General features: G+C 45.8%; 2 protein-coding genes across 3 annotated transcripts in view; one reads left to right on the forward strand and one right to left on the reverse strand.

The window, feature by feature from the left end:
- SPHK1 (sphingosine kinase 1) overlaps positions 1-1,513 on the reverse strand; it is a 46,502-nt gene extending 44,989 nt beyond the window's left edge. The window contains exon 1 of the mRNA XM_075845082.1: positions 1,383-1,513. The gene's annotated coding sequence lies outside the window, so the exon portion shown is untranslated. The remainder of the gene's footprint in view (positions 1-1,382) is intronic.
- LOC142665407 (uncharacterized) lies at positions 1,389-16,115 on the forward strand. 2 transcript variants are annotated; one of them, XM_075845083.1, is made up of 4 exons: positions 1,389-1,475; positions 1,617-1,890; positions 4,871-5,091; positions 15,094-16,115. In XM_075845083.1, the coding sequence occupies exons 1-4, from the start codon at positions 1,442-1,444 to the stop codon at positions 15,399-15,401; spliced, it is 837 nt and encodes a 278-aa protein (XP_075701198.1). In that variant the 5' UTR covers positions 1,389-1,441; the 3' UTR covers positions 15,402-16,115. The 2 variants fall into 2 exon arrangements, with proteins under 2 accessions (XP_075701198.1, XP_075701199.1); XM_075845084.1 differs by having other exon boundaries at positions 4,910-5,091; positions 15,094-16,113.
- Positions 16,116-22,575: the final 6,460 nt, after the last annotated feature.

Consider the following 22,575-nt stretch of genomic DNA (forward strand, 5'->3'; position numbering starts at 1 on the left):
GCCAGAGGCACGTCCTGATAGATTGCCCGTCAGTGTTACACTGACAGGCAATAATGCTTTGGTATACTAAGTATACCAAAGCATTATAGCAGCGATCAAAAGATCGCATAGTGAAGTCCCCTGGTGGGGCTGAAAAAATAAGTAATTAATGTGAAATAAAAATTATTAATAAAAATTACAGTAAAAAAAAGATAAAACTATTTTTTCCATTAAAACGTGGTTTTATTTAGTGAAAGTGTAAAAAATATATAAAAGTACACATATGTGGTATCACCGCGACCGTAATGACCAAAACAATAAAGATAATATGTCATTTAAACCGCAAGGTGAACACCGTAAAAAAAAACACAAAAAACTATGGCGGAATGGCTATGTTTTTCCATTGCCCCCCAAAAAAGTAATAGGAGTTAATTAATAAGTCCCATGAACCCCAAAACAGCAGAAATTAAATCTACGTCTCGTTGCGCAAAAAACAAGCCCTCATATCACTACGTTGACGGAAAAATAAAAAAATGACGGCTCTGGAAACGCGACGATGAAAAACAAATCATTTTAGTTCAATGAGTTTTTATTGTACAAAAGTTGTAAAACATAAAAAACCTCTACACATGTGGTATCGTCGTAATCGTACCGAGCCATAGAATAAAGGTAACGTGTTATTTACACCGCACGGTGAACGGCGTAAGTGTAAACCGCATAGAACCATGGCGGAATTGCTGATAATTTTTCTATTCCCCAAAAAAAGTAAAAAAAAATTATATGTACCCCTAAATGGTGCCATTATAAAATACATCTAATCCAGCACACAAAAAAAGTCCTCATACAGCTATGTCGACGGAAAAATAAAAAAGTTGCGACGATGGAAAAAACTAAAAAAATTGCTTGGTCATTAGAGGGGTTGTCCACTACAGAACAACTGATGACCTATCCACCAAATAGGTCATCATTATATCATCGGTGCCGGACACCCGGACTCGCACTGTTAAGACGCTCCGACTATCTCCGGGCACCGGACGTTATGGTCCATTATGCCATGTACGGAGACGGAAGCAGTTGGCTCCGTACACAGCATAGCGGCCGTGCTGCCGAACTGCATTCAGTGGCCAGAGCCAACTGCTTCCGGCATGGATGTCCAGTGCTCAGAGGCAGTAGCATAACGGTGCGGGGTCCGGGTGTCGGACCCCCACAGAACATGTACTGATGACCTATCCGGTGGATAGGTCATCAGTTGTCCAGTAGTGGACAACCCCTTTAAGTTTTAAAATAGGCTGGTCACTAAGTGGTTAAAGTGAAGGGGGTGCTGTTCCCATCCCTATTTCTACATATTGAGAAGTGTCTGCCCGTGCTCCTTAGCGCCTCTAGCGGCCCACAGTAGGCGTTACCATTTTTTAGGCGGATTTGCTTCCTGTGTCGGCCATAGGGGGGAGCCGGGGTCACAGGGATGGAGTCGCAGGGACCTATCCAGAGCGGCACAGGTGAGAGGTAGTGCCCGCCATAGACACGGGTGACAACCTCTACTCCCGGGTGATTGGAGGATAACCCCCGCAGGATGCACAGCAATGATCACATGACCACATTCCAGTAATAACACGTGTCACCCGTTTTCTCTCCACCAGTGCGGGCAGATTTTGGGGTTTACTCTCCCCCCGGCTCCACTCGGAAGCGGCAAATCCGTTTTGCAGCGCACCATGACATCCTCCTGCTGCGGGAGGTCATCCACCACAACCCGTTCTGGCTCCGGGAGTTCGGCCAGGTGTGGGCGGCGGTGGCCGAGAGAATGACCAGCGCCCTGCAGAGTGAGGGCTTCGAGGTGGATGGCAGGAGGTGTAGAGAGAGGACGGCGCTGCTGCTGGATTACTACAAGAGGCAGAACTTCTCTATGCTGCGCAGGTGAGAGCTTCTGGTGCCTGCTCCATCCATCACTGCTGCTTCCTTATCTCTACTCTCATCACAACTAGTACTCCCATCACTGCCAGTACTCCCATCACTGCCGCTACTCCCATCACTGCCGATGCTCCCACCACTGCCCGGTACTCCCATCACTGCCCGGTACTCCCATCACTGCCCGGTACTCCCACTACTGCCCGGTACTCCCACCACTGCCCGGTACTCCCATCACTGCCCGGTACTCCCATCACTGCCCGGTACTCCCACCACTGCCCGGTACTCCCATCACTGCCCGGTACTTCCTTCACTGCCAGTACCCTCAGCTCTACTAGTACTCCCATCACTGCCGCTACTCCCATCACTGCCGATGCTCCCACCACTGCCCGGTACTCCCACCACTGCCCGGTACCCCCACCACTGCCCTGTACTCCCACCACTGCCCGGTACTCCCATCACTGCCCGGTACTCCCACCACTGCCCGGTACTCCCACCACTGCCCGGTACTTCCTTCACTGCCAGTACCCTCAGCTCTACTAGTACTCCCATCACTGCCGCTACTCCCATCACTGCCGATGCTCCCATCACTGCCCGGTACCCCCACCACTGACCGGTACCCCCATCACTGCTCGGTACTCCCATCACTGCCCGGTACTCCCATCACTGCCGATACTCCCTTCACTGCCAGTACCCTCAGCTCTACTTGTACTCCCATCACTGCCGGTACCCTCAGCTCTACTAGTACTCCCATCACTGCCTGTACTCCCATCACTTCCAGTACCCTCAGCTCTACTAGTACTCCCATCACTGCCGATACTCTCATCACTGCCGGTACCCTCAGCTCTACTAGTACTCCCATCACTGCCTGTACTCTCATCACTGCCGGTACCCTCAGCTCTACTAGTACTCCCATCACTGCCTGTAGTTGCATCACTACTGGTACTTCCATCCCTGCCGGTAGCACCATCGTCACTGGTACTGCCTTCTCTATTATCACTCCTATCATTGCCTGTAGTTTCATTACTGCTGGTACTCCCATCACTTCTGTTGCTCCCATCACTGGCGCTACTCCCATCACTGCCGGTACTTCCATTACTGCCCTTACTCCCATCTCTACTAGTACTCCTATCATTGCAGTTTCATTACTGCTGGTACTCCCATCTCCACTGGTACTCCCAACACTGACGGTTCTCCCATCACTGACGGTTCTCCCATCACTGACGGTTCTCCCATCACTGCTGGTACTCCCATCACTGTCCTTGCTCCAATCACAACCAGTACACCCATCACTGCCGGTATTCCCATCTCTACTGGTACTCCTATCATTGCCTGTAGTTTCATCACTACTGCTACTCCTATCACTGCTGGTACTCCCATCTATACTAGTACTCCTGCCATTGTCTGTAGTTTCATCACCACTGGTTCTCCCATCCCTACTGGGACATCTATCACTTCCTGTAGTTTCATTACCGCCTGTACTTTCATCACTACTGCTACTTCTATCATTGCCTGATGTTTCATCACAACTAGTACTCCCATCACTGCCGATACTCCCATCTCTACTGGCACTCCTATCATTGCCTGTAGTTTCAGCAATGCTGGTACTCCCTGCACTGCATGTACTCCCATTTCTACTTGTACTCCCATCGCTGCCTATGTTTCCATCACTACCTGTACTTTCATCACTACTGGTACTATCATTGCCTGTAGATTCATCACTACTTGTACTACAATCACTGTCGGTACTCCCATCACTACTGGTACCTGGTACTCCCATCTCTACTCGTACTGCTATCATTGCCTATACTTTCATTGCCACTGGTACTCCCATGACTGTCGGTACTCTCATCATTACTGGTACTCCCATGACTGTCGGTACTCTCATCATTACTGGTACTCCCATGACTGTCGGTACTCTCATCATTACTGGTACTCCCATAACTGATGGTACTTTTATCCCGATTAGTACCCCCTTTCACAGCTTGTACTTTTATTACTATCGGTACTCCCATTAGCGCCTGTACTTTCATCACTATTGGAACTTTCATCTCTAATGGTACTCCCATCACCGCCTGTACGCCCATCACCGCCGGTATACCTATTACCACTGGTACTCCCCTCACCGCTTGTACTTTCATCACTGTCTGTAATCTCATCTCTACTATTACTATAATGACTGCCGATACTCCCATCACCGCCGGTACACCTATTACCACTGGTACTCCCCTCACCGCTTGTACTTTCATCACTGTCTGTAATCTCATCTCTACTATTACTATAATGACTGCCGGCACTCCCATCACCGCCGGTACACCTATTACCACTGGTACTCCCCTCACCGCTTGTACTTTCATCACTGTCTGTAATCTCATCTCTACTATTACTATAATGACTGCCGGCACTCCCATCACCGCCGGTACACCTATTACCACTGGTACTCCCCTCACCGCTTGTACTTTCATCAATGTCTGTAATCTCATCTCTACTATTACTATAATGACTGCCGATACTCCCATCACCGCCGGTACACCTATTACCACTGGTACTCCCCTCACCGCTTGTACTTTCATCACTGTCTGTAATCTCATCTCTACTATTACTATAATGACTGCCGGCACTCCCATCACCGCCGGTACACCTATTACCACTGGTACTCCCCTCACCGCTTGTACTTTCATCAATGTCTGTAATCTCATCTCTACTATTACTATAATGACTGCCGATACTCCCATCACCGCCGGTACACCTATTACCACTGGTACTCCCCTCACCGCTTGTACTTTCATCACTGTCTGTAATCTCATCTCTACTATTACTATAATGACTGCCTGTACTTTGAAAGGGGCAAGAGATGTCTCGCTGTTGTAATTCTGTTCACACCCCAGTCCTGAGTGTATTTGTCCCCGTTTTCTTCATCCTATGCTATTATGCTCTTCTGCCTGCATCATGCTACATCCCTGCATAACTATTGCATTGTATAGGACAGCCATGAACTTCTTTGCCTGATATGGAACCCTCTACGCAGGGGTGGCACAGAGGCGATGTATATGGAGAAGGAGGATTTGCTGCAGAAAATTTTGGAACTGGAGTCTGAGAAACGGGAAGTCGGCTGTGATCCACGGCAAAGGGACCCTATCAGAGACGCCATGTCGGTCACCATCACTGAGGAGACGCTGCGCAGAGCACACGAAGAGGCTTCCGTACCTGGTCTGTACATCCTATCCTAAAACTCAGTCATGTGTTTAGTATCATAGTGGTTTTCCAGTAAGAAAATGCTACGGCACATGACAATCACTCACACTCGAGCAGGTGAACACTTCTCCTCTGTCACACAGGAGTTAGTACATTTTATTTATATTATTCATATCATTATTCTTTATTTTATAGCGCCATTAATTCCAGGCCACTGTACAAATGAAAAATGGGTTTTACTACACGACATGAGACAATAAAAACAAGTACAATAAACATGAGCATAATGAATAGCAGCCTGGCACAGAAGGAGAGAGGGCGCTGCCCACGAGGGCTTACAATCTACAAGGGAAGGAGACCGTAGATGAGGGTAGAAGCCGTTCACCCGGTAGAGTAGCGGCAGCAGGTTATCGCAGGTTGGAAGCTTTTCGGAAGAAGTGGGTTTTCAGGTTTCTTTTAAAGGTTTGGCTGGTGGGAGAGACTCTCTGGACGTCTTCAGAGAATACTTTCCCTGTTATAGGGGTAGTTTAACCCTTCAAATAGTCTTCAGATGCTGTTCTAGCCAGTAAAGTTGTGGCATGATGGATGTCTCCTCCACCTTTAATTTAAATCCAAAATGGTCATGTTTTAGGTGATTTTTTTTATTTTATTTTTAAATGCATCTTTCTATAAAAATGACCCACAATGGCTGTGGAAATACTCAACATCTCGCATATATGATACATGGTTGGCTACACCAGGGCTGCTCAATGTTTTTAGTGCTGAGGCACATTTTAATCTTTATCTGGATGGAGGGGGCTCAATGAATACACATGCTCGGACATGGTCATGGTAGCATTAACTACGATCGCTCTGCGCTGCCTCGATCTGTGTCCTGTTAGGACATCGCAGCAAGACAAAATTATGGCCACCTCCATCTTAAAGAATAGAGCATCCTGTCTCCTGTCATTTCTGGGTCATTTCAGAAGGAAGCGGGAGTGTCACTTTAGCAACATCTGCTGTTTTGAGAAGGGTCTTTACAAATAACGGGTTTGGCAACATTAGCCCCATAACCGTGACGGCTACAGCCCACCTTAAAAGGGGTTTTCCCACAATCAGGCACTTAAAAAAAACAAAAAAACACTTCCCAACGCTCATGCATACCCCATAGCAAACCTACTGTGTGTTCACCTTAGTCCTGTACCTGATCATTTTTCTTTTTCTCATGTCAGTGCCTCAGTTTTCTTTTTGAAGGCAGAGATGAGAATAGGTAGTCCAACAAAACCTCCCCTGTCTGGGCCGGCTCCAGGTTTATGTGGGCCCTAGTCCTTTGCGGGGGAACTCACAGCGGCAGTGAGACGGCAGAAAACGTCAGTTTGTGCCCCATAAAGAAGTTAGTCCCCCAGTTTGTGCCCCCATATATGCAGTGCCCTCTGCAGATAATGTCACACCCCCCCTGGTAGATAGTGCCAGACACCCCCCCCCCCTTGTAGATAGCGTCATTGGGGCTCCCTCTCGGAGTGGAATCCCCACTCCCCTACGCTCTGGCGAGGGATTCCTCTCCCGGAGAGGAATGGATAGTGACGCCAGGGTTTCCTCCAGGAGCTAAATCACCGGAGCATCAGCAATGCCATGGCCGGGGATTTAGCTTCAGGAGGAGCCCCTGACGTCAATGTCCATATATGGATAGCGATGCCAGGGGCTTCTCCAGGAGTGGAACCCCCAGTCAGATCTGGCCGGGGATTCCAGTCTTTAAAGAGGCCATGACATCACTATCCATATATGGACAGGGACGTCAGGGGCTCCCTCTAGCAGCGTAATCTCCCCCCAGAGCATCGGCAACGCTCTGGGGGCATTCCACTCCTAGATAAGGGCTCCCTCTGGGAGCAGAATCCCCCCCGGCAAGAGCGTCGGCAATGCTCTGGCTGGGGATTCCGCTCCTGGAGGAGACATGACTGCAGCGTAAAGCACCCGGCAGCCGAGGTGCTTTATGACCTCTCCACAATGTTTCTAGAGGACTTCGCTACCAGCAATAATCGCTAAACAATGGTAGGATGAAGGGTACTTGGGAGGCTTTTTACAAATTAATGCTACACATTTGCTAATAACTTTCAATAACTGACTTAGTTTATTTACAGAAATCTGTAACATAGGACCGGATTACAGTAGTGGGAATACCACTTTAAGCGACAGTCACAGGACCCTCACAATTGCCAATGACATTACCCCAAACCTGCTGAATTTCCGTGCAACCACTTTCTCTAACATTAGTTTTGATTTTAGCAGCTCAACATTGCGATCTTATGTTGCTTAGCCACAAGTTGCCGTGCAGCCCCCTAAAGGGTTTGTGCAGTCTAGGAATCCCATTTTTGTATCTCTTGCCCAGAGGGGAGAGTGGCTATAAAGAAGTCTTTTGCTCAGGAGGACCTGTCCTCTATTACTCAGACAACTAATTTGTGAAGATACCGACACCTAATGAAGGGCCCCCAGGTCTGCCATCTTTGTACTTCTATTAAGCTTAATAGGAGACTATCAGAATCACAATATTCAGCAATACATTTGCATTGTAGTATATCATGCAAGCAATTCATCGCTGGTTCAAGTCCCATAGGGGGATTAATTAAAAAAATTAAAAAAATATTCAAAGTTCAAATAACTCCCATTTTCTGCTTAAAGCAATGCAAAAAAACAAACAAAAACATAATTGTTACTTCGTGTCCGTAAAAGTCTGAACTATTAGGGTATGTGCACACGTAGTGACCAAAAACGTCTGAAAATACAGAGCTGTTTCAAGGGAAAACAGCCCCTGATTTTCAGACGTTTTTTTGAGCAACTCGCGTTTTTCGCGGCGTTTTTTACGTCCGTTTTTGGAGCTGTTTTCATTGGAGTCTATGAGAAAACAGCTCCAAAAACGTCCAAAGAAGTGTCCTGCACTTCTTTTGACGAGGCTGTATTTTTACACGTCGTCGTTTGACAGCTGTCAAACGACGACGCGTAAATGACAGATCGTCTGCACAGTACGTCGGCAAACCCATTCAAATGAATGGGCAGATGTTTGCCGACGTATTGTAGCCCTATTTTCAGACGTAAAACGAGGCATAATACGCCTCGTTTACGCCTGAAAATAGGTCGTGTGAACCCAGCCTTACAATTTAACATTATTTAACCAGCAGGGTGAACACAGTAAAAAAATAAAAACTACATTTAAAGAGACTCTGTCACCACATTATAAGTGGCCTGTCTCCTACATAAGGAGATCGGCGCTATAATGTAGGTGACAGTAATGCTTTTTATTTAGAAAAACGATCTATTTTTACCACTTTGTGCGATTTTTAGCTTTATGCTAATTACTTTCTTAATGCCCAAGTGGGCGTGTTTTTACTTTAGACCAAGTGGGCGTTGTACAGGGGAGTGTATGACGCTGACCAATCAGTGACCAATCAGCATCATACACTCCTCTCCATTCATTTACACAGCAGTATCATGTTCTTACTAGAACACGATGTGCAGCCACATACACACACATTAACGTTAATCAAGTGTCCTGACAATGAATATACATTACCTCCAGCCTGGACGTGATGTGTATTCAGAATCCTGACACGTCTGAATCTTTTCTGTGAGATTCCAGCAAGGCAAACGTAATCTCGTTTTAAATGACAGATTACGTTTGCCTTGCTGGAAATCTCACAGAAAAGATTAAAAAATGTCAGGATTCTGAATACACATCGTGAATCACGTCCGTGCGCTGTGCGTTGAAACAACGCACAGCACACGGACCCATTGACTTCAATGGGGCCATTCACACATGCGTGATTTTTCACACAGAGAGAGTCCGTTGCGTGAAACTCACTGAATGTCCTATATTGGTGCGTTAACATGCACTACGCATCCATTGAAGTCAATGGGTGCGTGAAAACCACGCACCGCACACGGATGCACATGCGTGTGCGGTGCGTGATTTGCGCATCAATTCAATTGCAAATATATTTTTAAAAAAAAAGATGTGCTTTGTGAGTGCATGAATAACGCAATCCACTCGCAAAGCACACTGATGCATATCGCAAAACACACACGGACCAGATTCACACTCGTTTTTTACGCGCGTGAATCTGATACCGTGAATGAGGCCTAAGTACAGAAGAAAACATTGATTCAATACAGCAATGCGTCAGAGGAATCATAAGTTCAATCAATTATGACAATGAAAGAGTTGAGCAAAGAAATGTGATAGAAAATAATAGCAGACAAAGTGGTATAAAGCGAGCATCTGGTAAGTATACACTCCAAGTATTTATGAACCAGTGCACAGAGCCGATCGTGGCCTAAGGCACAATATAAAGAGTTAATTAGGAACTCAAACAGCTTCCACAGGTACAAATGTCTAATAATATAACATAAATATGACAGGTAACATTCAGCGGAAGATCAGGGCTAATATCTATACAGCATAGAAAGTGAAATTGTATAGGGTATAGTGTATAGATAGAATGAAAGAAGGGTGAACTGGATATGGGCCAAGTAGGAGCCACGTCCGTGGTATAAATCAGATTAGGGGCTCGGGGGCTAGTCAAATATTCTGCTTTGGGAGGAACAGACAGTGGCAGGAGACTGCAGCCACCTTTCCCAAATTTTGGTGAATTTGAGAGGACAGTTTCTACCTTAGTATAACGGCTGCAGTAGGAACAATAGACCCCTAATGAGGCTATTCACACGACCGATTTTTTGACGGCCCGGGAAACCCTATTTTCGGCCGTTCTCCCGGCCCCCATAGAAGTCTATGGGGCCGGGTAATACCCGGCCATCTCTTGAATGTGCTCCAAGTGACGGGCGTGTCTTCTGTCGCTCACTCTCTCTCCTTCTCCTCACAGTGCAAAGTGCATGTGAGGAGGAGGGATTGTTTTTTTTTTGCACCCTGTAGGAGCGGAATCCCCAATCCCCGGCCACAACTTCGGCAACGCTGTGGCCAGGGATTCCACTCCAGCAGAAGTCCCTGACTTCACTGTGTCCATATATGGATACAGTGACGTCAGGGACTTCTGAAGCAGAATCCCCGGCGATGTGGCCGGGGATTCCGCTCCAGGAGAAGCCCCTGGCTTCACTGCCCATATATGGACACAGTGACGTCAGGGACTTATGAAGCGGAATCCCCGGCGATGTGGCTGGGGATTCCGATCCAGGAGAAGTCCCTGCCTTCACTGTCTATATATGGACTCCTGGAGCCGTCCCCTACAGGAAAGTAGGGGGGAGGTACCATCTATGGGGAGTGATTATGTACAAGGGGTCTGTGTGGCACTACCTACAGGGGGCTGTGTGGCATTACCTACAGGGAGGCTGTGTGGCATTACCTACAGGGAGGCTGTGTGGCATTACCTACAGGGAGGCTGTGTGGCATTACCTACAGGGGGGCTGTGTGGCATTACCTACAGGGGGGCTGTGTGGCATTGCCTACAGGGGGGGCTGTGTGGCATTGCCTACAAGGGGGGCTGTGTGGCATTGCCTGCAAGGGGGGCTTGTGGCATTGCCTGCAAGGGGGGCTGTGTGGTATTGCCTACAAGGGGGGCTGTGTGGCATTGCCTACAAGGGGGGCTGTGTGGCATTGCCTACAAGGGGGGCTGTGTGTCATTGTCTACAAGGGGGGCGGTGTGGCGTTGCCTACAGGGGGCGGCTGTGTGGCACTACCTACAGGGCAATGTGGCATTATCTACAGAGGGCAGTGTGTGGCAAAAAATTTACAAATGAAATTCATCCGATTTTAAAACGGACAGGGAAAAAAACGGATGCAAAACGCGTCAAAATCGGCCGTTAAAAACTGCAACACGGCCCGGAACAGATGCAAAACGGCCGGGAAAAACGGCACAAAACTGCAGCTTTTATCAGCCGACACTCGGACCCGGTCATGTGAATAAGGCCTTATACTGTGAAAAACACACCACAAATCCGCCTGTGATCCTAGATTACCCGTAAACTCAGTTTCTCAAATTTTACCACCTATGATTTTTTAAAGTTGTTCATAGGTGATCAGGTCCTGGAACTAATTGTCCAGCAGACAAATTTATGTCAGGCAATTGTGACCGAAAATCCCAGGTCTTGCTATGCCAGAGAATTGATCCCCACAACGATTTCAGAAATAAAAATTTTTTTGTGAAATTCCCCAAACGTGGGGTTAGTAAAAAAAACAAAAACTTCCATCCGGTCCTACTGGGCTACCAGCGCTATTGTCAGCACCACTGTTTTTGCAGCCATTATGGTCCAAACGCTTTATAAAACTATAATGCGTTTCATGCATTTTCCCGCTAATTCCAAAATCCCCCCAAGAAGTGATCGCCTTAACAAATTGAGACCCCTGATCTCCCTCCTAAGAGAGTCATTTTTAAATTTATACACCACATGCCAAAAATTATCGGTAGACGAGTCTCTTATGAACTTCAATGGCTGTCTATCGTTTCACCAATTTATCCCCTCCAAAAGAACCGATACGGTGTTAATCTTTAGAAGGTGTGCGAGAACACAACAGGCTACACCTGGGGCTTTTTCTTTTATGAGGGCAGGGACCGCCACCGTAGTCCCCCAGGATGCCCAGAGGATATTGGCATTAGTGGGAAAATCTTCTGGTGAATAAAAAACAGCAATTCTACTATTGTTTTTTATTCTATTTTTTTTTTCTACAGCGTTCACATGTGCTATATATGACATTCACTTTATTTTGCGGGTCGATACGATTACGGCGATACCATAAGTTTATAGGTTTTTTTTTTAATGTTTTTTTTTTTAATGTTTTATGGCGTTTGCAGAATAAAATACTTTTTATGAAGAATCATTTACTTTTTGTGTTGCCATAGTCTAAGAGTCATAACTTTTTTGTGAACACATTTCCGATTGCCCTTTGTAAACGAGCAAATTCTTGTTCATCATTTATGTGGCCAGTAAAATGGTTGCTAGTCAGCAGCACATTTCCCTGTGTATGCCGAGAGATGTGCTGCCAACATGATGGAAATGTTTGGGGATGAATGATCATACTAATGATAGTTTGTGCCCATACATTTGTGATCTTAGCTCCTTAATGAGAGCTGATCGACGATTTTCACATCTGGTCCACAAGCTTCTCAACCTAGGTCACAATGGGGAATTCACTTTGATACACTGGACCATTTGCTGAATAATTTACCTCCGAGCATACATCATCTCTACCTGCAGGGGGTCTAAAGACAACTGCATTATGTAAGCAGTATACACAACCCTACACAATGTGTCGGACCAGAACTACTGACATTACAAATACATGCTGACTATGTACATCCCATATCAGCAAGTCTGCTTAGGCTCTATCCACACAACAGAGTCCGAATGTCAGCTAATAAAAAGTGCCGTTTTGCGTGGGCATTTTGCATCCGTTCCACTTTTGTTCCGGGCCGTGTTTCCATTTTTAACAGACGATTTTGACCCATTTTGCATCCGTTTCTTCCCTGTCTGTTTTAAAAACGGATGAATTTAATGCCACACACAGCCCTCTGTAGATAATGCCATACATTGCTCTGTGTAGATAGTTCCACAGTGCCCCTTGAAGATAGTGCCACACAGCCCCCTTGTAGGTAGTGCCACACAGCCCCCTTGTAGGTAGTGGCACACAGCCCCCTTGTAGGTAGTGCCACACAGCCCCCTTGTAAGTAGCAACCCCCGTAGATGGCACCCCTCCTGTAGATAGCGCCACTGTAGCTCCCTGTAGTGGCGGAATCCCTCTGGCTGGGAATTCCTCCTAGATGGAGCCACTGTATGTCCATATATAGACAGTGACATCAGTGGCAACTCCTGCAGTGGAATCGCTGGCCAGAGGGATTGTGCTCCGTCAGGGAGCTACAGTGGTGCTATCTACAGGGGGGGGATGCCATCTATGGGGGTGCTATCTAAAATGGCACGGTGAGGAGGAGAGAGCAAGTGGCAGAAAGCACGGCCGTCACTCGGATCACATCCAAGTGCTGGCTGTGTTTCACACAGCCCCATAGACTTCTATGGGAGTTGTGCAGCTGTGAGAACAGCCCAAAATAGGGCATGTTCCATCTTTTGACGTCCCGGTTTACCAGCCGTAAAAAAAATTGGCCGTGTGAATAGCCCATTTGGGTTCTATTGTTTTTACTGCGGCAGTGTGACGGCCGTCACAAGGCCGACTATCCCTGCCGTGTGAATAGGGCCATAACCAGATGGGTAAACACCATTGTATTCCCAACCTAAACGAATGAATGATAGTATCAGATGCTGCATCCCTGAGGTGAGACCGTTCAGAGGTTACAAGCTGCAAAACAGACATTTATACTGTAATATACAACAACCTCTATAACATATTACATTAAACAAGTCCATATAAAGCAGTCTCAGAAGATACGGCTCTTTTTAGACACCGAAAGCAAGAAGCAAGAATTATCCTAGGAGTCTCTGGGAGACACATAGGGATAAAAAGTATTTAGATCCTCATTATGGGATGAATCAAGGTTAAAACAGTCTTGAAGGATATGAAGGGGACCCATCACACCACTAATATGAATGGGCACTGTGTAATGCTTATTTTACGCTGTGGAAACAAAACACTTAAGGTCCTTTAACACGGCCCGATATGGGCCGTGAAAACTAGCGGTATTCGGCGCTTGTTTGCACCTTTTACAAAAATCTGTGATTGGTAATGTATGGGAACGAACAAGGGTTACTAGAATCGTTTGTCCCCATACATTCCATCATGTTGGCAGCTCATCTCCCTGTTTAGACAGGATGATGTGCTTCCGGCAACCGACCATTTTATTGGCCACATAAACAAGCCGATCAGCCGATGAACGAAGTATTAAAAATTAAATAATAATTTGACGTTTTCTTATGTTGGCCACCAGAGGGAGCACTTCCCAGAATTACATCAAGGTGGATCAGGCAAAGCAGCCTGACTCACAGCTGCTGTAAATGTTGGAGGGAGACTCAACCCATCCTCCCTATTTTTTGCCATAAGCCAGGAAGAGGGGTCTTCAAAATTACCAAACATTGTCTCAATTTTGGGAGTGATTTTACAAATGGCAGCTGTCAGCAGCTACAGGACACACCAAAATGCTTATTATGATGAAAGTCAAAAGGGAAGACCCTGTGGTGAATGACTTTTCAGTTGTCAGGTTCACATGGCATGTACTTTACGCGTTTTTCGGGGCATTTTATGCGCCGAAAAACGTTTTTAAAAAAAACCGCTTGATTAAGCTTACCATTTACATCATTAGGAAAGTGCACCGTTAGTACATGCAACACGCTTTTAAAAAAAGCGTGTTGCGAAAAAACCCCCAGCATTGGGTCAATTCTTTGGCACGTAAAATCTGCCAAATGTTCCCATAGTCAGTGGGAGTCCTAATTATGCGCCAAAAAACGTGCAAAAAGCACGCACAAAATGTGTGAAAAACATGTAAAAAACGCCTGTATTTTAAAAAGCGCTTGACAAGAAACGCTAGTGCATTTGACACGTTTACGCATCGTTTTGTTTTTTTAGCGCCGCGTGAACATGCTCGAAGGGCATTATTTATCATTGACGTCTAGTTTCTATTGCAGTGCAGGGGAGATGACAGAAGTCTGCCGTAGGTACGTTTTTTTAATTTTTCTTATTACCAACTTAATTTTTTTGTTTTGCAATGGAGCAACAATAAAGAGAACGTGAACTGCGTGTATAAAGGGGTTGTTTTATGCCCTATAAGAGCATAGTGAATTTCCTTTCATACAAATAATAGGATCCTCAATATGGTGGTAAAGGCACACAACACTGAACATTACGGACTAAGTAAAAGAGGCAGTTGAAGTGATTTGCGACAAATTTAGAGTGGACCTGAGGAAGAAAACAGTACGTTCCCGAAACGCGTAGCCCATAAATAGATAAGAAATCATCCAGATTTCTTTGTGGGGCGCTCGGCAGACATCCAAAACATTTTCTTCTGTCTCTACCGATTTTGGACCGGCATTGCAAAACATGAAAGTCACATTAATCATACATTTTTATTCACCTAATACTTAATTGTCTTTCAGTTATGGAGTCCAAGCAAGAAGATAGCAACATGGGAGAGAGACTGCCGCGGAAGCAGGAATGTGAGGGATGCTGCAGTGCGTATGCCCGTATCCTGCAGCACCTGGAGAGGAGAGCGGAAGCAGAGCAGCGTCTGCGGGAAGAAGAGCTGGCACTTCGGCGTGAGGAACTACAGCTACAGAGAGAGCGTGCCGCCCTGGAGAGAGAGAGGCAGGAGGCGGAGCGCAGGGAGAGGGAGAGACGGTTCGAGCTAGAAAGAGAGGAGAGGCAAGTTATATTGGAAATACTGCGAGAGAAGATGATTAAGTAACAGTGGGTGCAGGGCATTCACATTTACTACAGAAATACACAGACAGAAAGTGAATGACAGTCAGGACAGAGGTTTGTAAGGTCACGTATAGGGAAGGCAATAGGCTGGGCTGGGTGAAAAGGGAAGACATGGGAAACGGAAGGTGATACAATGAATAACGGCAAAGTAAAATGACAAGACCGTGCAGATACACAAGAGAGAAAGAAGACGTGCGCTGCTGTAAAAGTAATGCAGGAAGGTAAAATACCAAGGTAAGAAAGATGTTGATCACTTATCTGTTGAATTATAGTAATAGGGATGGGAACAGCACTACCGTCACTTTAAATGGGGTGAAAGAATGCAACAGATCGTCTTTATGAGCCAGCTCCAGCCCACTCAAGGATTGACAGGAAGAAGCGATGACGTCACCACTCCAAAAAAGCTAATCTTTTTATTGTCCCATAGTACAGACACCAGCAATGTTTTGGCTCTAGGTAAGCTTTAAAAAAGGCTCACTTGGGCTTCGTTCACATCTGCGTCGGGACTCCGTTCATGGGTTCCGTCTGAGCTTTCCATCACGGGAACCTATGAACGGAATCCAAATGGAAACCAGAGGTTTCCGTTTGCATCTCCATTGATTTCAATGGTGACGGATCTGGTGCAAATGGTTTCCGTTTGTCTCCGTTGTGTAAGGGTTCCGTCGTTTTGAAGGAATGAATACCGTAGTCGACTACGGTATGGAGTCCGTCAAAACCACAGAACCCTTACACAACGGTGACAAACGGAAACCATTTGCATCAGATCCGTCACCGTTGAAATCAATGGTGATGCAAACGGCAAGGCTTGAGAAAGACCCACACTGGGGTCGAAATGTCGCTATCTATTATGGCGAAATAAAAGTTGTTTAATACTTTGAAACAACGTGTGATGCGGTCTCTCTTTTTTCGTATTTCATTGGAGTCGGATTGGCTACGACTCGACGCGGCCTGCACCAGATGGAAACTCTTTCTGATAAAAGGATTTCCTTGAGTTTTTGGGACTGTGGCGCGCTGCTGATCTCTTTTTCTGGATGCAAACGGAAACCTATGCTTTCCGTTTGTTTCAGTTTGGATTCCGTTCATGGATTCCCCTGAAGGAAAGCTCAGACGGAACCCATGAACGGAGTCCCGACGCAGATGTGAACGAAGCCGAAATGTTGCTGGTGTCTGCACTATGGGACAATAAAAAGATAGGCTTTTATCTGTTAAAGTCATTGTGCTGGGAATAGCAGATCTATGATTAACCTCTTCGCTGCCACAACGGTTTACTTGTCAGTAAAGGAATTGAACAACAACCCCAAGAATCTGCTCTATAGTTACTTAGTTATACATTCTACTAGCCCTGGCACAGGGTTTGAGATGAATGCTCCAAAACATTATAGAAAATGTAAATCGTGTACGGTGTCTTATGTGTAACGCCATATTAAACATTTATTTTTGCCATAGGTTTATGCCTATTAATTAAAGTGATGACTGATTGTTTTGTGAGACTTTGATGATTTGTGCTTGGCAGTAATTAAAAGGAACGTTACTTCCCCCCCCCCCCCCTTTTACTATGCACTATTTAGACAATGTGCGTATATTTTTGGTCTGGCAAGCACTTGTAAGGCGTCCGGCATATGGGCTGAAAAATCTCCTGGTGCATATGCCAAACATATCCATAAGGCCCCAAAAATAATCTTTTGGAATATGCCGAATGCATTGGCATACTTTTTTTTTTTTTTTACACTTTATAGGGAAATTATATATATATATATATATATATATATATATACAAACACGTACGTACGCTGCCGGTGAAAAGTTTAGGGTCACTTAGAAATTTCCTTATTTTTGAAAGAAAAGCACAGTTTTTTTCAATGAAGATAACATAAAATTAATCAGAAATACTCTATACATTGTTAATGTGCTAAATGACTATTCTAGCTGCAAACGTCTGGTTTTTAATGCAATATCTACATAGGTGTATAGAGGCCCATTTCCAGCAACCATCACTCCAGTGTTCTAATGGTACATTGTGTTTGCTAACTGTGTTAGAATGCTAATGGATGATTAGAAAACACTTGAAAACCCTTGTGCAATTATGTTAGCACCGCTGTAAACAGTTTTGCCGTTTAGAGGAGCTATAAAACTGACCTTCCTTTGAGCTAGTTGAGAATCTGGAGCATTACATTTGTGGGTTCGATTAAACTCTCCAAATGGCTAGAAAAAGAGAGCTTTCATGTGAAACTCGACAGTCTATTCTTGTTCTTAGAAAGGAAGGCTATTCCATGCGAGAAATTGCCAAGAAACTGAAGATTTCCTACAACGGTGTGTACTACTCCCTTCAGAGGACAGCACAAACAGGCTCTAACCAGAGTAGAAAGAGAAGTGGGAGGCCCCGCTGTACAACTGAGCAATAAGACAAGTACATTAGAGTCTCTAGTTTGAGAAATAGACGCCTCACAGGTCCTCAACTGGCAGCTTCATTAAATAGTACCCGCAAAACGCCAGTGCCAACGTCTACAGTGAAGAGGCGACTCCGGGATGCTGGCCTTCAGGGCAGAGTGGCAAATAAAAAGCCATATCTGAGACTGGCTAATAAAAGGGCAAAAGCACACAGACATTGGACAGAGGAAGATTGGAAAAAAGTGTTATGGACAGACGAATGGAAGTTTGAGGTGTTTGGATCACACAGAAGAACATTTGTGAGACGCAGAACAACTGAAAAGATGCTGCAAGAGTGCCTGACGCCATCTGTCAAGCATGGTGGAGGTAATGTGATGGTCTGGGGTTGCTTTGGTGCTGGTAAAGTGGGAGATTTGTACAAGGTAAAAGGGATTTTGAATAAGGAAGGCTATCACTCCATTTTGCAACGCCATGCCATACCCTGTGGACATCTCTTGATTGGAGCCAATTTCATCCTACAACAGGACAATGACCCAAAGCACACCTCCAAATTATGCAAGAACTATTTAGGGAAGAAGCAGGCAGCTGGTATTCTATCTGTAATGGAGTGGCCAGGGCAGTCACCAGATCTCAACCCCATAGAGCTGTTGTGGGACCAGCTTGACCGTATGGTACGCAAGAAGTGCCCATCAAGCCAATCCAACTTGTGGGAGGGGCTTCTGGAAGCATGGGGTGAAATTTCTCCCGATCACCTCAGCAAATTAACAGCTAGAATGCCAAAGATCTGCAATGCTGTAATTGCTGCAAATGGAGCATTCGGCATATTCCAAAAGGTTATTTTTGGGGCCTTATGGATACGTTTGGCATATGCACCAGGAGATTTTTCAGCCCATATGCCGGACGCCTTAAAAAAGTGCTTGCCTATACACACACACACACACACACACGAAAACCCTGTAATGCTTTAGTATGTAGTTTTTTTTTTTCTTTGCAAAGGGTTCCTATTGCCGTCACATGCCACTCTATGCCTGTACACTGGCATACGTCGCAGTTTTCCGTCATAGGTATACTTTGGGAAATACATTTTACATATACCACCGATGGAAAGGTCATTTAATTTCAACCTCTGTACGGGTTAATATTCTCTATATATATATTTACTGGTTTCATGGGATATATGAACTGCAAGATGATGTCAAGGCCAGGGTCCCAGCATGAAAGCCTTACATTACCAAGCACGATGCCAAGCGTTGGATGGCGTGGTATAATTCACGCCACCACTAGACTAGAGCATTGGAAAAGAGTGACGAAACACCTCTCTATCTGGCAGATTGATGGACGAGTCTGGGTTTGGCTAATGTCAGGTGAACATTACCTGCCTGACTGCTTTGTGCCAACTGTAAAGTTTGGTGGAGGAGGCATAATACTATGGGATTATTTTTCAGGGGTTGGCCTAGGCTCCTTAGTTCCAGTGAAGGGAAATCTTAACGCTTGTCACGATGCGGGGTGTGGACCCAGTGGGCCGTAGCGGGATGGCAGCTGGCCAAACAGGTAAAGTACAGAGTCAATAGTTCAGAGAGGATACCTGAGGCAACGTAGACAGCAGCAAGGCAGACACGTCTGGGACCAGGCGGCGGGTAGACGTCAGGTGTGGCACAGCAGAACAGGCGTGGAACACAGCACAATACGGCAACAGCTCAGCACGGCACTAGAACAGGATTGCACGGAAACAGGATACAGGAACAGGGTACACTGGGAAACTGGAAGACACTAGGAGACCATTAGCACGACAAACTTCTGGAAACAAACAAACCTCTGGCAAGGAACAAGAGGGCAGAGCCCCTTTTATAGCGCAGAGTATCCTGGGCTAGATTGCAGACTTCCTGCAATATGCGCACACTGGCCCTTTCAGACCGGAGACAGTCTCGGTATCCGGAAGTGAGTGCCGGCGCCTCACAGGAGGACGACGCTGCACACAAGTCAGATGGCCACGGCCGTCGAGGGGTAAGTCAGAACGACAGGCCATGGCCATAGACGTTACAATTCTCTAGTATACCAAGACATTTTGGACAATTGTAGCTTCCAACTTTGTGGGAACAAGCATGACTATGCCCCAGTGCACAAAATATATATATATATGCTAAGACTAAGGCTCCTATAGCTACACCACTGGATAGAATTGGATGCATTGTCTCAGCAGACAGTATTATACATGATAGGCTTAGATACATGACCCCAGCAGACCGTATCATACACGATAGACTTTTAGCTGTTTACTAAGACATTGAATATACAGTTATATAAATCAATATGGGCTTAAAGAGAACCTGTCACCATCATTTCATACCTGGTGTAAGTGGGTGGAATATCATTCCACTTTAGTATTCCGTTTTTTAGTGTTCCCGCATCGTATGCTAATGAACAGAAAAGAGTCATATCTTCATTCCGTAAGCCTTTCCGAGTTAACCCCGACTCCTTACTTTTGATTAACAGCTCAAACCAGGACACACGAAATCCTGCGCTTTTGCAACGATATCCTGTTTTGGTGCGAGCGCATAACGGGACACCAAAGCGGCGCATGCACAGTAACTAGATTGGAGTCCTGGTGAAGCAGGGAAGGGTGTCGGACAATATATGACGGGAGCATGCGCGCTCTCTCAGGCGAGATTTCGTCATTCATGCGGGCCAGCTAGCGGCCGTGGGCGGGCATAAGAAGAGGGACGAACGAGACTGCCGGATTATTACCATAAAAGGTGCAAAATGTTTGCAGACCGTTATTTACGGTTAGAGGAGGAGTTTAGTAGAGGGGATAACGGCAATGAACTTTTGACGGCAGCGGCCGGCGAGGGGTGAGTAGCGTTCAATAGGTGAAATGCTGGTGACAGGTTCCCAGCTTTAATTTGAGGCTGGATTCACACGAGCATGTTCGGTCCGTAAAGGAAGGAACGTATTTCGGACGCAAGTCCCGGACCGAACACACTGCAGGGAGCCAGACTCCCAGCATCATAGTTATGTACGACGCTAGGAGTCCCTGCCTCTCTGTGGAACTACTGTCCCGTACTGAAAACATGATTACAGTACGGGACAGTTGTCCCGCAGCGAGGCAGGGACGCCTAGCATCGTACATAACTATGATGCTAGGAGCCCGGCTCCCTGCAGTGTGTTCGGTCCGGGACTTGCGGCCAAAATACGTTCCGTCCTTTACGGACCGAACATGCTCGTGTGAATCCAGCCTGAGGGTATTCACATCCTAATTTGAGGAAGGGTTTAGGAATTACTGCTCTTTAATATGTAGCTGCCTCTTTTTCAAGGGACCAAAGGAAATTGAACAATTAACTCAAAAGCTATTTTGATGGGCTGCATGGGCTATTCCCGCGTTAATTCATCATCAATTCAGCAGGTAAAAGGTCTGGAGTTGATTCCAGGTGCGGCATTTGCATTTGGAATCTGTTGCTGTGAACCCACAACATGAGGTCAAAGAAGCGCTCAATGCAAGTGAAAACAGACCATCGTTAGGCTGAAAAAAAATGAAGAAATCCATCAGAGAGATAGCACAAATGTTAGGAGTGGCCAAAGCAACAGTTTGGTACATTCTTGAAAAAACAAAAATACTCATTAGCGCAAATACAGAGGCCTCACCACAAGGTGCAAACCATTAAATCAGCCTCAAAAAAAGAAAGGCCAGATTAGACTTTGCCAAACAACATGTAAAGAAGCCGCCCAGTTCTGGAACAGCATGAAACTAAAATCAACTTGACCAGAATAATGGGAGGAAGAAAGTATGGAGAAGGCTTGGAACGGCTCATGATCCAAAGCACACCACATCCTCTGTAAAACATGGTGGAGACAGTGTGATGGCATGGTGGGGGCAGTGTGATGGCATGGTGGGGGCAGTGTGATGGCATGGGCATGCATGGCTGCCAAAGGCACTGGGTCACTAGTGTTTATTGATGATGTGACTGAAGACAGAAGCAGCCGGATGAATTCTGAAGTGTTCAGGGATTTACTTTCTGCTCCGATCGAGCTGCATTTCACTTGCTGAAGACAAAACTTAAGCAGAAAGACCCACAAACAAGCAACAACAGAAGACGCTGCAGTAAAGGCCGGGCAAAGCATCACAAAGGAGGAAACCCAGCGTTTGGTGATGTCCGTGGGTTCCAGACTTCAGGCAGTCATTGCCTGCAAAGGATTCTCTACAAAGTATTAAAAAAAACAAAACATTTTATTTATGATAATGTTAATTTGTCCAATTACTTTTGAGCCCCTGAAATAAGGCGGCTGTGTAGAAAAATGGTTGCAATTCCTAAACGTTTCACAGGATGTTTTTGTTCAACCCCTTGAATTAAACCTGAAAGTTTCCACTTGAATTACATCTCAGTTGTTTCATTTCAAATCCAATGTGGTGGCAGCGGAGCCCAAATCATGAAGATTGTGTCACTGTCCAAATAATACTGGACCTAAGGGCTTATTCAGACGAACGTGTAATACGTCCGTGCAACGCGTGTGATTTTCACGCAGGTCGCACGGACCTATGTTAGTCAATGGGGCCATTCAGACAGTCAGTGATTTTCATGTAGCGTGAGTCCGCTGCGTAAAATTCACACCATGTCCTAAATTTGTGCGTTTTTCGCGCATAACGCACCCATTGAAGTCAGTGGGTGCGTGAAAATCACGCGCAGCACACGGAAGCACTTCCGTGTGACGCGCAACAGCAGTAAAAACTATGAATAAAAACAGAAAAGCACCACATGCAAACATACAGTGTCATA

Source organism: Rhinoderma darwinii, chromosome 13, assembly GCF_050947455.1.
Source record: "Rhinoderma darwinii isolate aRhiDar2 chromosome 13, aRhiDar2.hap1, whole genome shotgun sequence".
Classification (NCBI taxonomy): domain Eukaryota; kingdom Metazoa; phylum Chordata; class Amphibia; order Anura; family Rhinodermatidae; genus Rhinoderma; species Rhinoderma darwinii.